Source organism: Oncorhynchus keta, chromosome 14 (genome assembly GCF_023373465.1).
Source record: "Oncorhynchus keta strain PuntledgeMale-10-30-2019 chromosome 14, Oket_V2, whole genome shotgun sequence".
In the NCBI taxonomy this organism is placed as follows: Eukaryota; Metazoa; Chordata; class Actinopteri; order Salmoniformes; family Salmonidae; genus Oncorhynchus; species Oncorhynchus keta.
The window spans coordinates 44,703,033-44,720,696 of NC_068434.1; the positions used below are offsets into that span (position 1 = coordinate 44,703,033).

The 17,664-nt window shown below is 43.4% G+C and overlaps 1 protein-coding gene across 1 annotated transcript in view; it reads right to left on the bottom strand.

Moving 5' to 3' along the window:
- Positions 1–4,127: 4,127 nt before the first annotated feature.
- The window catches only part of ipo11 (importin 11), a 234,524-nt gene continuing 220,987 nt past the window's right edge, over positions 4,128–17,664 (bottom strand). The window contains exon 29 of the mRNA XM_035786216.2: positions 4,128–5,180. Within this exon, the coding sequence (XP_035642109.1) occupies positions 5,016–5,180 (165 nt within the window). The 3' untranslated portion in view covers positions 4,128–5,015. The remainder of the gene's footprint in view (positions 5,181–17,664) is intronic.

Here is a 17,664-nt window from a genome sequence, read left to right on the forward strand (position 1 = left end):
CACATTTTAAATCCCACAAGCACACCTTCAAGTATACATTGGAGAGACAGATGCAATATGACTTGTAGGATAGAGCAGAGACATGGAGAAACCCTGATACTAATTAGACCTTTCACATAGCATTAGAGAACAGTCTGATCACAATCAATAAGCACGCACACATTATACAGTTGTAGATATAACCCTTCCACCGGTCATTTGCATGTTAATAGGAAATCAGTTGAGCTGATGGAATAGGATGGAGGCAGAGAGCAGGAGAAATGTAATCACTCGGCTGTACATGGAAACTAAAAACCAGGCAGTCTACAGGATAGAATGACTGAATTGCAACGAGAGAAAGCTGTTCAAATTCGGTTCAGAATAACATGCCAGCGCAGTGACGAGGCACAGTGCCTTCAAGAAGTATTCACACCCCTTGACTTTTTCCACATTTTGTTTTGTTACAGCCTGAATTTCAAATTAATTATATTGAGAGATTGTTTGCGCTGGCCTACACACAACACCCCATAATGTCTAAGTGGAATTAACTTTTAGAAATGTTTACAAACTAATTACAAATGAAAAGCTGAAATGTCTTGAGTCAATAAGTATTCAACCCCTTTGTTAAGGCAAGCCAAAATAAGTTCAGAAGTAAAAATGTGCTTAACAAGTCACTGAATAAGTTGCATGGACTGTGTGCAATAATAGTGTTTAACACAAATTTTACATGACTACGTCATCTCTGTACCCCACACATACAATTATCTGTAAGGTCCCTCAGTCGAGCAGTGAATTTCAAACACAGATTCAACCAAAGACCAGGGAGGTTTTCCAATGCCTCGCAAAGGGCACCTATTGGCAGATACAGTAGGTAAATAAAGGCAGACATTGAATATCCCTTTGAGCATGGTGAAGTTATAGATTACACTTTGGATGGTGTTTCAGTACAGTCACTACAAAGACACAGGCGTCCTTCGTAACTCAGTTGCCGGAGAGGAAGGAAACTGATCCGGGATTTCACCAAGAGGCCAATGGTGACTTTAAAACAGTCACAGAGTTTAATTGCTGTGATAGAAAACTGAGGATGGATCAACAACATTGTAGTTATTCCACAATACTAACCTAATTGACAGTGAAAAGAAGGAAGCCTGTACAGAACAAAAATATTCCAAAACATGCATCCTGTTTGCAACAAGGCAGTAAAGTAATACGGCAAAGAATTTGGCAAAGTAATTACATTTTTGTCCAGAATACAAACTTATGTTTGGGGAAAATCCAATACAACACTTTATGGAGTACCACTCTCCATATTTTCAAGCATAGTGGTGGCTGCATCATGTTATGGGTATAATCATTAAGGACTGGGGAGGTTTTCAGGATTAAGAAAGAAATGGAATGGAGGATCCTAGAGGAAAAGCTGGTTCAGTCTGCTTTCCACCAGACACTGGGAAATTAATCCACCTTTTAGCATGGTAATAACCTAAAACACAAAGCCAAATCTACACTGGAGTTGCTTACCAAGAAGACAGTGAATGTTCCTGAGTGGCCGAGTTACAGTTTTGACTTCAATCTACTCTAAAATCTATGGCAAGACCTGAAAATGGTTGGCTAAGCAATTATTAACAACCAATTTGACAGAGCTTGAAGAATTTTGAAAGGAATACATTGGCAACTGTTGCACAATCCAGGTGTGGAAAGCTCTTAGACTTACCCAGAAAGACTCACAAACTGTAATCGCTGCCAAAGATGTCTACAAAGTATGGACTCGGGTGTGAATACTTAAGTAAATTAGTTATTTCTGTATTTCATTTTCAATAAATGTGCAACAATTTCTAATAACATGTTTTCACTTTGTCATTATGGTGTAGTGTGTGCAGATGGGTAAAAAAAACAATTGAATCAATTTTGAATTCCGGCTGTAACACAATGTTAAATAAGTCAAGGTATGAATACTTTCTGAAGGCACTGTAGTGACTCAAATACACCACGAAGCTGATATCTGTTAAAGTGACATGCAGCATTGTTCCTGAGATAAATATCCATGACTGGAGTGATACATTTTTCATCAAGCACAATGCATGTTCCAGTTCATAAAATGGCAAGTGTTAAACATACATTGGCTACTCAATAGGGATATGATAAATAGGAAACAATGTCACAGACTACTGCAGCAGCTACACTATAAGAATGATAGTGTGTGATGATAAACCAGCGTTACTTATGGAGATGACTGCAGGACCACCTCACCATTCAACAGCAGTCAAGCCGTGTGAAGTGAATGCCAGTAAACCTCCACACATTGATTAAAAGTGTAGCAGGCAGAGGCTGATCCTATTACAGTACAACTGTAAATGTGGGAGGGATAGGCACCCACTGCCATTCAGCTAATTCCCACAGGACTGATCCAGTTTTAAGGAAGTTAAAAGATTTACAGTTAATCCTCCCCATCCATGGTTTCCCAAGATCATTAACCACAGTACCTGCAGCCATCTTAACTGGGGCATACTGGTGCATCTATAATGTGAAATAGTGGGAGAGCTGTTTAGCCCATATGCTGCTATGAAACTATTGCCACTGTCTGGGATAACGGTTGACTATGTGGTATTAGGACTAGTAATATGGGAGGTAAATGCATAGTGTTGCCATGAAATTACTTCGAAGCACAGGGAAGTATGTTCATTCCATGTAAAAACTATTAAACTAAAGTGTGAGAGCAACAGGTAAATTCATAGTTGACTTAAAATGTCCTCCGCTCCATCTCACTCAGTTATGGGGCAAGTTTTTCCAAGTTACACCAGTTGAGTACGCTCTCAGTCATTTCTGCATGGATGTCTCTCCTCCAAATGTGTCTGGGTCACCGTCTTTTCCCCTGGGACTTCTATTTCAGGGACTGGCGAGTGATGTTGGTGGACCGTTTCCGAATGGTGTGTCTAATCCAACTGCAAATCTCCGATGGGAAAGACTGGGATATCTTCAACGCTTCAACGTCAGAGGGCCTTAAAGTTTGGGTAGTGGCCGAAGAGGACGACTCGAAACGTACACGATCTGAAGGAAAACACTCATTTCAAAAAGCCTGCGGGGGTTTCTGTGGTAAAACACAAAAGAGCATAAAGGTTCATCGAAAAATAAGTGCGTAAACATTTCAGCCATGTACTGCATTTTATTGAAGCTGTTGAAAAAAAGAACAAGGTCTTTCTATTAGAATTTAGCTAAAGACATTTTCTACTGCTGTTGTGTTCAATGTCACCATTGCTCCCATCATTCTAATACCAGTACAGAAATCAGCTAATATATATATATATATATATATATATATATATATATATATATATATATATATATATATATATATAAAAAAAAAGCAACATTGGAAAGAAAGGATATTAGAATTAAGGTAAGGCTGAAAGCATAAGGCCTTTGTTTTGCTTGACTGCTACTGAACTCAATCACAGTGTCTATGGAACTAGGGGAAGAGAATTGGATAACACTTTATTTTACAGTCCAGTTTCCACTGTATTTACTAGGATTATTACGTGGTAACAATGGCTACTTTCTGGTACTTATTTCAAATAATTCAACACAATTTGCATCTGGCTGGTACCAAGTGGTAGTGGTGCTTGTTTGAATGAATATCAAATAAGAGTCATTCCTAGTTTATTGAATTACAATGTTTATGTCAAAACCTAGACATTTATGTACCATTAAATGAAGTGCAACCGATTCTCTAGTCCACTGTCATCCCTGTGAAAAACGTTTTCTGTCCAAAACATCACTCAAATCACGCTTCAGTTTATGTATGTCCTCAATATGATTATATGGCATTTCATACACAACCGGGAGTAGGATCAAGTTGCCCCAAGACGCTGATCAGAGGTCAGTTTGGCTTTTCCACCCCTAATGGGTAGGATTAGAGTGGGGTTAGCTGATCCTAGATTTGTGCCTAAGAATAACTTCCATCCTGCTTCAATGTCCCGAGTTCTTCTACCGTCATGCTACAACCATGAGACATGAAGAACCACGACATTTCAGGAAGAATTTCAGAAAAAAAAAAAAAAAGTTTTGTTTTTAAAGTGCTCTGACACACCTTGTGACACACCATAAAATAGCAGCAGCATTCATATAGAAATGTGGTTCAACACTTTTACAAATCACTTGTTAAAAATCGCTTTAATCTCGCAGTCAATTAATTGAATTCAGTCCGATGATATGAAAATATACACGCCCCAAAAACAGTGTCTGCATCTCTCAATAGTCCTGTCAACTTGATGATCTCAGGGTGTGAGAAACAATACAGAACAAAGAACCATGAAGAGAAATTAGCTAGCTAAACTAAAAAGTTAAATATCTTCATGCAGAGTCATCCATACTTTACATACATACATACATACAAAGTACACTTTTGCTCGCTATTCGCCTTTAAGAATAGATCTGTAAACACTGTTTGGGTCTTTCAGTCAGTGAAGCCATATTCCCATCACGCCACACACGCTTTCCCAGTAAAAAAAAAGAAATCCAAGGCTCCTGCCTCTTCAGAAGGTTGTCTTTACGTCGTATTGTTATATTCCCTCAATCCCCCGTCTCTTAACATCCTCCTAAGTATTTACCCCATGCTAAAACTAGAGAAGCAGAATAACTGTTAGAATGGAAGCTCTATTCATGTTTCTGTGTGTGTTTAAAAAAAAAAGTGTTTTGTGGGTAAAGGAAGGTTCTAGGTAGGTTGTAGTTAGGGTAGGGTTTGGTAGAGAAGAGGGGGTTGTGGGTAAAGGACAAGTGAATTATGGGTAAAAGTAGACATGGGTAGTAGAGGTACATGTTGCAGTCCTCTCTCTCTTCCGTGCCCAATAGGAGGTCGAGGAGAGGAAAGGTAGGCTACGGATAAGGTACAGCCAAGATGGTTAGTAGGGGGCAGAGGTTGAGGTCTTTTCTCTCCTGTGCTCAAAGGCCTATCAGGAGAGATAGATAGTATAGGTCTGGAGATGGATGCATTGAGGTTACAGGAGGGAAAGGGTAGAGATAGGTAGAGGCTCTCCTCTCTCTCAGAGGCCCTGTAGGAACTCCTGGAGCTGCCTGACGATCTCTGTGTCCACCGTCTCCATCAGAGCCCCAAAGCCCTGGTCCCCCATCAGAGCCTGCTGGGCCTTCAGCTTCTCATACACATACTGCTGTAAGGAGACACTGTGCACCGGATCCTCCAGGGCCAACTATAGGGACACACAGAGAGAGAGACAGGCAGTTAGCAGGACGCCTAAGACAGATTCTCATAGACCTACTGCTGTAAGGTCATACATCTAGCTAGAAATTCCTCTAGCTTTAGGCGGTAGAGAGAAATGTAGGAAGTCAGCAAGACACGTAACACAAATAGAGAATGCAGCAACACGTACTGTGCACCGTGTGATCGAAGACTAGCTACAAGAGACCGAACAGGGAGTGAGTGTGTGTTTGTGTGCTAACCTGGTTGCAGATGAGAGATAGTTGTGGGAGTCTGCTTCATCAGATAATCACACTAATTAGTCTACAGGGGAAATCAGAGGAAACTGAGCCAGAGAGAAATGCCACTGTGAGCTTCTTCTGAGGCAGGTAATGACCTTCTTGACTCCTAAGCCAATCAGTGAAGGTATACTCGCTATGGTAATTCCCTGTCATTACTGTGTAATCAAACCACCAGGGTTGAGCATGGACTTAATAGAGAGAATGTCATCAACGTTACACAATAACAATCCGAATCAGAGTGCCCTAATCTGACACGTGTGTTATGGTTCACACTCAATGATTTCCCAGAAGGAACAATGAAAAGCAATGCTGAGGTAAATCACGATCAATATCACGCATGTAGTGAAGTGAAATTATGAGCAAGGGACCTCTAATTAAAAATAAGTTTGTGGTGTGTGTGTGTGTGTGTGTGTGTGTGGCTGAGTGAAACAGTAGCCAATTATGGAAGCTAACACATGCATAGGTGCACATCGAGTGTGGTTCCCCACACTGCGCAGGAATAGAAAAGCACTAAACAGAGATGCTCTGCATACTGGGCACAACAGAGAGAACATATGATGAATAGAACAAAGGAGAGGGACAAAGAGATATAGAGTGACAGCTAAAGAGCGAGGGGCGGAGAGAGAGAAAGCCGTGTGGCTTGAGAGTAATGTAAAAAAGAAAAGAAAAAAAGGCAACAGATTAGGGGATTGGGATCGGTATTTGGGGGAACTATACGAGCCCCTGCTGTTTCTACCGGCTGAGGTAAAAACCTGACACGGCGCTAAAATAATCAAACAAACACAGGGGTATTGCGATCCTCCGGAGAGAGAGGAACAGGAGAAACAGACTACTATAACTGTTCAACACGGGTTTTCAAAGAGCATAAGAGAGAGTGAGGCCGGGACGATACCAGTATCGCGATATTCGTTAGTATCGTGGTAAGGAAACAAAACAGATTTATCTTCTTTAGGAAAACAGCCCTAATGTTGGAAACAAACATCATGTTGTCATCCTGAGTCACATTTATTTATTTTCCAGCCTTAAGCACACAATATTTTAAAGGACCAAAGAGTTTTATCTGCTTTGTGTTTGAATTTTTACCATGGAAGAAATATTGAGCTACTGGTAATTGTCACAGAGGGTATCGAGAGTTACAAGCACTCTTATACAACATACATTCAATGTGTCTGTCCCTGCCTTTACCAAAACAAACAAATCGAAGGTGCACTGTCATTTCTTCCTGTGAACTGCATTGTTACAGGCAGTAGCAGCAGCATACAAGCCTGTTGGCGCTCCGGTACCACTTGCTGTGCGGTAGCAGAGAACAGTCTATGACTAGGGTGGCTGGAGTCTGACAATTTCTTTGACACGGTCTGGTATAGAGGTCCTGGATGGCAGGAAGCTTAGCCCCGTACGTACTACCCTCTGTAGTGCCTTGCGGTCGGAGGCCGAACAGTTGCCATACCATGCAGTGATGCAACCAGTCAGTATGCTCTTGATAGTGCAGCTGTAGAACTTTTTGAGGATCTGAAGACCCATGTCAAATCTTTACAGTCTCCTGAGGGGGAATAGGCTTTGTCGTGCCCTCTTTCAAACTGTCTAGGTGTGTTTGAACCATGATAGTTTGTTGGTGATGTGGACACCAAGGAACATGAAGCTCTCAACCTGCTCCACTACAGCCCTGTCGATGAGAGTGGGGGCGTCCCCGTCCTCCTTTTCCTGTAGTCCACAATCATCTCGTTTGTCTTGATCACACTGAGGGAGAGGTTGTTATCCTGGCACCACACAGCCAGGTCTCTGACCTCCTCCCTATAGGCTGTCTCATCGATATTGGTGATCAGGCCCTGTTGTGTCACCGGCAAACTTAATGATGGTGTTGGAGTTGTCCCTGACCATGCAGTCATGGGTGAATAGGGAGTACAGGAGGGGACTGAGCACACAGCCCTGAGGGGCTCCAGTGTTGAGGATCAGCGTGGCAGATGTGTTGTTACCAACTCTTACCACATAGGGGCGGCTTGTCAGGAAGTCCAGGATCCAGTTGCAGAGGGAGGTGTTTAGTCCCAGGGTCCTTAGCTTGGTGATGAGCTTTGAGGGCACTATGGTGTTGAACCCTGTGCTGTAGGCAATGAATAGCATTCTCACGTAGTTCCTTTTGTCCAGGTGGGAAAGGGCAGTGTGGAGTGCAATAGAGATTGCATCATCTGTGGATCTGTTGGGACGGTATGCAAATTGGAGTGGGTCTAGGGTTTCTGGGATAATGGTGTTGACGTGAGCAATGACCAGCCTTTCAAAGCACTTCATGGCTACAGAGGTGAGTGCTTACGGGTCAGTAGTCATTTAGGCAGGTTACCTTCGTGTTCTTGGGCACAGGGGCTTTGGTGGTCTAATTGGAACAGACTCAGTCAGGGACAGCTTGCCAGTTGGTCAGCGCATGCTCTGAGTACACATCCTGGTAATCAGTTTGGCCCTGCGGCCTTGTGGATTTTGACCTGTTTAAAGGTCTTACTCACATCGGTTACAGAGAGCATGATCACACAGTCGTCCGGAACAGCTGATGCTCTCATGCATGCTTCAGTGTTGCTTGTCTCGAAGCGAGCAAAGAAGTAATTTAGCTCGTTTGATAGACTCGTGTCACTGGGCAGCTCGCGGCTGTGCTTCCCTTAGAAGCCTGCAAGCCTTACCACATCCGACGAGCTTCGTAGCCAGTGTAGTATGATTCAATCTTAGTCCTTTATTGACACTTTACCTGTTTGATGGTTCGTATGAGGGTATAGCAGGATTACTTATAAGCGTACGGGTTAGAGACCCGCTCCTTGAAAGCGGCAGCTATAGCCTTCAGCTCGGTGCGGATGTCGCCTGTAATCCATGGCTTCTGGTTGGGATTTGTATGTACGGTCACTGTGGGGACGACGTCATCGATGCACTTATTGATGAAGCCAATGACTGATGTGGTGTACTCGTCAATGCCATCGGAAGAATCCCGGAACATATTCCAGACTGTGCTAGCAAAAGACTGTAGCTCAGCACCTGCGTCATCTGACCACTTCTTTATTGACAGTCACTGGTGCATCCTGCTTTAGTTTTTGCCGATAAGAGTAACTCATGATAAGTTGTAGACCACAATATCTATCAAGAGAGTTCTCATCTATATTTTTTGTAGGCGTCTATTTACAACCACAAATGGAAGCTGGCACTAAGACCGAAACTCAACGAGCTGTATAAGGCCATAAGCAAACAAGAAAATGCTCAACCAGAAGCAGAGCTCTTAGTGGCCGGGGACTTTAATGCAAGCAAACTTAAATCCGTTTAACCTCATTTCTACCTGCATGTCATATGTGCAACAAGAGGAAATAAAAACATGGATTGAAGCCATGGATTAAAGGCAACATCCGCACCGAGCTAAAGACAAAAGCTGCCTCTTTCCTGGATACGGACCCTAATCTGGACGCTAATAAGAGATCCCGCTATGCCTTTAGACGAACCATAAAACAGACAATACGTCAATACAAGGCTAAGATTGAATCCTACTACACCAGCTCTGATGCTCGTCGGAAGTGGCAGGGCATGCAAATTATTACAGACTACAAAGGGAAACCCACCCGCGATCTGCCCAGTGAGGCGAGCCTTCCACACGGGCTAAATGCCTTTTATGCTCGCTTTGAGGCAAGCAACACTGAAGCATGCATGAGATTACCAGCTGTTCCGGACGACTGTGTGATCACACTCTCCATAGCGTGATCACAGACGGATCACCGGGACTTGTACTCAGAGCATGCACAGACCAACTGGCAAGTGTCTTCACTGACATTTTCAACCTCTCCCTGACTGAGTCTGTAATACCAACATGTTTCAAGCAGACCACCATAGTCCATGTGTCCAAGAAAGTGAAGGTAACCTGCCTAAATGACTACAGCCCCGTAGCACTCAAGTCGGTAGCCATGAAGTGCTTTGAAAGGCTGGTCATGGCTCACATCAACACCATCATCCCGGAAACCCTAGACCCATTCCCAACTCGCATAATGTGGTGTGGTGCCAGGACAACAACCTCTACCTCAACATGAGCAAGACAAAGGAGCTGATTGTGAACTACAGGAAAAGGAGGGCCGAACACGCCCCCAGTCACATCGGCGGGGCTGTAATGGATCGGGTCGAGAGCTTCAAGTTCCTTGATGTCCAAACCATCATGGTCCAAACATACCAAGACAGTTGTGAAGAGGGCACAACAACACCTTTTCCCACTCAGGAGACTGAAAAGATTTGGCACGGGTCCCCAGATCCTCAAAAAGTTATACAGCTGCACCATGGAGAGCATCCTGCTGACTGGTTGCATCACCGCCTGGTATGGCAACTGCTCGGCATCCGACTGTACAGAGGGTAGTGTGTACGGCCCAGTAAGCATTGTGCATGTGACAAGTTAAATTTGATTCGATTTTCCTGTGATATTACATACATTCTTCTCAGGGCTGGGTTTTAATTGAATGTTATCACACACCAGCATGGGATTGTTAATTAATCAGAAACCACTGCAAAGTTTTTCTTTTTTGGGACTGAGATGTGCCAAACATTCAAGGAAATTATAGTTACATGTAATTTGCGGCATGCATGACCATGAGCAAAGTCATTGTAGACTATAATTTAACTTCCCCTGTGAGAACCATGAGCACGTGCTGACTTGGCTTTGCTGTACATCACATCAAAGCCTGCCAGCAGCCTACCTACCAAAGGTCGCACAGTGTCCATTACAACGCAGAAAAGCACAAATCAGCCACCAATAGTTATCCGTATAACCGGAGCTTCATCTTATTCTTCTAACTGTTTCTATGGTGTATTCCAGGCTGCAATTTATGGAAGACGGCAAAACTTCATGGCAAAAGATAGGCAAGCGGTTTCCATCTGAGGTAAAGTTTTCCCTAAATCAATGCTTATGACAAATCCAGCTCCAGAACCAGCCATAGAGCCAGCTGGATAATATTTTGAATACGGCGGCGTAAAAAAAGTAACACAAATAAATGCCTGGGCACTTTAAATCAAAGCCTGGACACCCGCCCGCTACCCTGTGGGAACACAACTGTTCAGTCAGTGAGAAGAGAAAAGGGTATGACAGAGGAAGGGAAAGGGGAGAAGAGGGGGGGGGATAAGATGAAAGGAGAAATGATGGTAAGGGGAGAAAAGAGGGAAGCGGAGAGAAGAGAATTGGTTGACAGATAGGCAGGAGCCTAAGAAGCACAGGGTTGTTTAGACAGAGAGAATAAGACAGAGGGAGAAAAGAAGGAAGAAGAGAACGAGTGTAAGGGAAAAGAGTGAAGAGGTGAGGAGAAAGCTGCTTTCCGAGAAGCATTAACCTGTGGATACGCCACTGTTCAGTCAGAAGGAGCGGGAGAGGAGGGATGTAGAAGAGAGATGAGTGGAAGGGAGAGATGAAGGGAGAGATCAGGGAAAGAGATGAAACGTAGGGAAAGGGAAAAATGCTGGCTGTGGGTTGAGTGGCAGTAGCCTAGTGAGAAGAGGGGAGATGCAGGTGAGAGATGAGAGGAGAAGAGAGATGAAGGGAGACGCATGTAAGGGAAAAAGAGGGAAGAGGAGAGGTTACTGGCAGAAGCCTGGTGGGTACAGATCTGTTTTATCAGCGAGAAAAGGGAGAGGAGAGAGGACAAAAGAGGGGGAAGAGGAAAGGTCCTGTAGCTGGTAGAGGTCTAGTGGGCGGAGGGCAATTGTGTCGAAGGCTCAGTGCCAACTGGCACTCTATTCACTACTTTTGACCAGAGTAGTGCACTATAAGGATTGGGGTGTCATTTGGAACATAACCTAAATATCTAATCCTGTTACCTACGCTCTCCGCAGGTACTATCTGCTGTTGATTCTGTATATAGAGAAAAACCAGACAACTTGGATACAATTATTTTTTGCTCCAGTTTTGTTTGCAGGTTTATGGTGGCGCCTGCTAGAAACTACTTGAGACCTGTGTAATAACTGTGTAATAACACCAAATCCCTGTCTGGGGGTGGATCCACAGCTTCCTGGGTAACATCATCTGTATTATGATTTAATACATGTAACTGGTGTCTTGCAATTTCCCGAACAAGTTCCTTCCTGTTTCCAGAGGACAAAAATGATAATAATAATATACAATTTCTATGACGTACTAATGCAACAATACAAAACAGGTATGTGCGAACAGATGCAGTGAACGGACACATCAACTGTCTGAGGGCTGCTTTTTTTTAGTTGTCTAAGAGCTCAAGTCACAAAATAAAATGGTCAGTAACACAATATGGGCCCAAAAAGGTGTACGAAAATTGTGTTGTGTGATGCAAGGAACTACTTCACAAAATAACCTTCATTATCATCACTGGTATTGACAATGGAAGGCTGCTGGTCTCTGATCCCATATATTACATCTCTTGCTGTTGTGGCTTTGAGCAAGGCACTTAACACCCACAAAGTAAAATAATGCACTGTATAAAAACACATGTGGTCCATCAAGCCTCCATCTGGAGAGCTACTGGGTGTGCAGGCTTTTGATACAGCCCTGCTCAAACACACCAGTCAGCTTTGTCGGAATTACATGGCCAGTATTGAATAGAGGAGAATCCTAGCCAATTTTGGGTGCTTGAGAGACCGTTTTACAACCAGAGTATGCAGAATTGGTTTCATCAATTGCCACCCGTATCAACTGCGTGTATTGGTAATTTGCGGTTATACACGAGTGCCGGACATCGCACGTGACAAGGACATAAATGTGCGCTAATCGCTAAATAGTTAACTAGTGAGATAAACAGACACACTACACAATATGTTTTGAATTGGTTACCTAGTTATTCTGTTGTATATCATTATTTCTTCCTCCACCTCTCGCCCTCCCCTCCCCCCTCTCTGGCAACGAACCACTGGCACATACGCAGGTGATGCACACACCATGACTTTTCCAGGATTTTCATTGCTATAACTGGGCAAATAACTCAATAGCAATTATCATCAACAAATGTGCAAATGCGGATAGGCTTGCTTTGATTACAACAATACGCATCTGGCGACTGCATGATTGAAAGACAGCTCGTGACTGTCAATGCAGGCCTACAATAATTATACTCCGATGTGCTCTGCAGAGATTGGGAGGACAGTGAGCAAAACATCGCATCCGGAGGAGACTTTGATCGGAATAGCCTAATTGTTTGATTCGGTTTGCGAGACTTAAAAAAAAACCTTGCCCATTCAGACAACTAATCTCTAATCCGCTTGTCCAACACATTTAATTGTTATTATTATTATTATTATATATATATATTTTTTATACTTGTCTCGGGCAAGCGTTAATGTCGAGCCCTGCTCCATGACACATAAACACATCTCCAAACTAGCTGTGTGGCACTGGCAGAGGCTCAACATATGTGCTACTCACCTGGAATTGACACACTGGAATAGACATTTGCAACATTGTTCCATGATCTTTAATTGATCAACCGCTTCGCTATCCACAACCTTCCCTAATTCCCCTGATAACCAGGTGGAAGGGGATAGAAAAGGACTAACAGAGCTGTCTGACATCTTTCAGTCAAAGGTAGGCTAAAACAAATGTAATTTTGTAGGCTGTAATAACCTCATATTTTACTTGTCGGCCAACAGTGATTCATAGGCCTACAATAGAACTAGGCTACATCAATTAAATAGGGTGGAGAACTTTCAGGTGAACATAAAAGTTTATTCAATTGCAACAAATTGCCTACATCAAGAAACCGTTCGATTAATGTGCATATTTCTCCATTTACAGTGGTATAATTATGTCCAATCCCCCCCCCCCGCCGGTATTATTTTAAATAGCGTTTCCAGTTTGAACGAGAATACCGGGATGTCCAGGAAAGGCTTGCAAATCTCTCGGTAAGGAAAAGTAGTAGATTTTCAGGAAAATATTCAACCCTAATATGTAGCTAACGTAATCCCTATCACCCTCTGAACCCTTTCTATCCATTCCTAGTGTTTGTGGAGAGGAACAACGGTTCATAGACTTGTTACACATAACCAAATGGATCGCGGAGCGTAATTTAATTTCATCACCTCTCACGTCAGACCGTTTTATGTTCTCTTAAAAAGAGAAACGTGGGTTTTCAACTGTACCTCTGACCCCTGTTCATCTCCATGCAAGCACACACGTCATTCTCAACCTCTTTACACACAGGCGGTATACATGAGCCTACACCTACACTCACATTATGGGCACACTTCACATGCTTATGATTGTTCAATGGCGGTCTTCAGAAAACGGCGGTAACTTCACATCCTCCCCGGTTCCCTTTGTCCCCCAGGCTATATACAGAAAGTAACAATAAACAGATGATATACACTGAGTGTACCAAACATTTGGAACGCCTACACTTTCATGACAGAATGACTAGGTAAATTCTGCCCATTCACCCTTATTGATGTCCCTTGTTAAGGGTTTTTAAGCCTCGAGATAATTGAGACATGGATTGTGTGTACATTTCAGAGGGTGAATGGGCAGGACAAAATATTTAAGTGCCTTTGAAGGGAGTATGGTAGTAGGTACCAGGCACATCGGTTTGAGTGTGTCAAGGACTGCAAACACTGTTTTTCACGCTCAACAGTTTCTCGTGTGTATCAAGAATGATTCACCACCCAAAGGACATCCAGCCAACTTGACAACTGTGGGAAGCATTGGAGTCAACATGGGCCAGCATCCCTGTGGAACGCTTTCGACACTGTGTAGAGTTCATGCCCCGACGAATTGAGGCTGTTTCTCAGGGCAAAAGGGGGTGCAACTCAATATTAGGAAGGTGTTCCTAATGTTTTGTAGACTCAGTGTATGAGTCATGTGTTAAACATTTTAGAAGAAGAGGAAGAAAAGAAGGGAGGACAGAAGAGGAATAGAGAAAATGGAGAAAGCAAATCCAGAGGCAGGTATTCTTTAGCAGTCTACACGAGCACACGCAAGAGCAGACACACACTTTAGCATTCTTGCGGCGTGTGGTGGGAAACCTTGAAGAGACGCGCACACACACACACACACACACACACACACACACACACACACACACACACACACACACACACACACACACACACACACACACACACACACACACACACACACACACACACACACACACACACACGTGCATCTGATACTGAATAATGGGAAACAACATCAAATGCCTACCTCAAAACACCAGTTTGAACGAGGTTTACCAAACACAGATGGAGAGCCCAGCTCCCCTGTGCATGTTGCCGTCTTCTCTGCCCACGGTAACGAGCGCTGATTTTAGTGGACGCTGTTGTCTTGCATAAACTAATTTGTGCTGTACTGTAGACAATCCTCCCTGATTGGAGATCCAGCCATTCCTCAAACACGACCACACTGGTCCTGCTCTATTCTGGACTGGGCCTCTCAGGTCATATTACACATCTGAAAAGATTTGAAAAGTATTACACCAATTCAACTAAGCCTATCAGCTGGCTGTGTCCATTACCATACAGCTAAGGGCCAGTCTTTTCACATTGACACTCTGGAGAGCTGCAATGTGTGCAGACTGGTGTTTCCACCCTGCACTTGACCTAAGTTCACAGTGAGTCACTGGAGCCAAGCCAAGGAAACACAAAAGTCTGTGGTCTAATGGAAATGGCATTTCAGTCTCTCTTCACACGACACTACACTTAGCCCAATTAAAAGTCTGCCTCTCTGGTCCCAATGACAACATTACTCAGCACGTTTAAATTACTCCCATTGATACACCAATTTTTACTGTCATCTTTAATAAGGCAGTCATTAAGACTATATGAGGGTGCTTAAAAAGATGACAGGAGACATTTACCTTGGGGAAAAAGTAATTGGAGTGTGTGTGTGTGTGTGTGTGTGTTTAGAGGCAAAACGCTGTTGCACTCTGATCGATACAGAGGGAATGTCTAACTGGCCTGTCTAGACCAGGTCAATAACCCAACATTAAAGGGACAATCCTTAGTTGAAACAATGACGAGATGTCCCTGCCTCTGTATTGGTAAAATGCTGAGGGACGGGCCTGGAGAAATGTAACCACTCAAATTCAAAGCCAGAGCTACTGTATTGATGCAAGGACAATCCAAGATATCAAAAGTGTAGTTCTAAGCACGTTTTGAGGCTATCCAATGTTTGTTTACAATGTTTAGAAATATTGGCCATTTCTTTCCTTTCAATTTTGGGTTCTGATGGGGTACGATAGTTGAACTACGTTCCTGAGGCATTTATACGTGCATTCTTCCCAAATCAATGACTATATCTCATTCATCCAAAAGTCCAAAAATGGATGTGCAGTTGCAATCCCGGATTGCCCTTTCAAGTATGAGACTGTAAATCTGATCAAACGTCATCACACCCTTTACCTCACACAGACACAAGAGGTTGTGGAACCGTCTTAGAGGTAATAATTAAGGTTAAACTACTCACAATAATATTCATTATAACAATTCTGAAATTCAGAGTTGATATTATTTACTAACACGCACACAAGAGGACACATTTTCCCTGTAAACTGCAGGCAGGTATGATAAATGGGAGACCGCTTCTGCAGTGACAGGTGGTTATTGAAACAGCACTAATGAGTGTTATCTGTATTCATAATGATCTTCATTACACTAGTCAGTAGAGCTGCTAAAACAACAGGAGATGGGCTGGGGTTACCTTGGTGCTCCAACTGAGGACGGGAGGAATATAAGCTTTTCGGACCGTAGGAAAGCCATGTGTGTGCCTATATGCTGTCTTGAAAATGCAAGCAGGCACGCGCACATGCACGCACAGTCCCTGTACCCCCTCACTGCTAACGAGGCGCCATTAGCAGTGAACTCTGGGTCAATTAGTGACCCGGGTCTCGCTGTTGAGCGCGGGATGCAAGGGTCTGCCTGGGAGCCCAGGTGTCAGAGAGGAAAACAAGTTACTGGATTGACTAATCACTGATAAGGGAATAGGGATGTGTGAGGTGTGTGTGTATGGGTTTGTGTTTCTGCATATTTTGAAAGAGAGAGAGGAGAGAAAAGAGAGTCAGAAGAAAGGAAAGACTGGGGGCAGAGACATGCGTATGATGAGAAGAACTATGAGCGAGAGAGATGGAGGGAAAACTGCTGAAAGATGGACAATGAGAGTAAAAACAGACATTTCCCTGTCTCTCTCCTGTGTGTGATGTATTGACTAGGTTCATGATCCCTAAGCTCGTCAGAGGATTAAGCCTTAATTATAGTGATTTCCACACTAAATGAAGCAGTACAAATTAAATTGCCTTGAACAGCATTGGGCGAAAGGGCGTAATTAGTTATAGCACACAAACCCACACACACGCGTACGCACACCCCCCACAAAACACCAATCAGAGCACACCAACTGTCCAACTTAACCCTGCCGATGATTTCTGTTATTTTACTGTGGGCATAAGTAAACAAACTAAACAAAGCCACATCGACACAGAGGGCAATGTGTGTGTGCGTGCATAGGGCAGCAGGTAACCTAGCGGTTAAGGGCGTTGGGCCAGCGATCAGAAAGGTCGCTGTTTCGAATCCCCGAGCCAACTAGGTAAAAAACCTGTTGATGTGCCCTCAAGACACTTAACCCTAATTGCTTCTGTAAGTCGCTCTGGATAAGAGTGCCTGCTAAATTACTCAAATGGGAAAATGCATTGGGAAAATTGCACATAGGCTATCTCAGATCAACTTCAAATAGCTATCAAATATTGTACTATGTAACTATCTATTTAACTGAAGGGCTATGGTGTGCCTGTGCTTAATATCTAGTGAATGTGAAGCCACAAACACAGATACTAATCAAAAGATTAGCCTCCTCTGTTCTTTTGAGCCAGTAGCAGTGTTGGCTGGAGCTCTTGGGAGGCATCGGGGGGGGGTATAACAGCAGCTCTAAGAGATCAATAAGCCCAAAGGGACCTGCCTCTGTGAATTACTCTGTATGTGTGTGGGTGTGTGTGTGTCCTGTGAGATGCCCAGGAGCTGCTGATTGAAGACAGGAGTGAGACAAGCCATCAGGGGAGATGAGAGTAGAGGGGGGAAAAAAAATCAGTTTTATTGTGTTCTCCAGAGATGAAAGAGAGGCTTTATAAACGACCACAGTAAATAGCTGATGTGGCAAGCAATCATAGGACTGATTGATGGCATGGACTGAGGAAACACAGCTGAGCATGTAGGTGAGGAATTGTGTGTGTGTGTGTGTGCGTGCATATGTCTGTC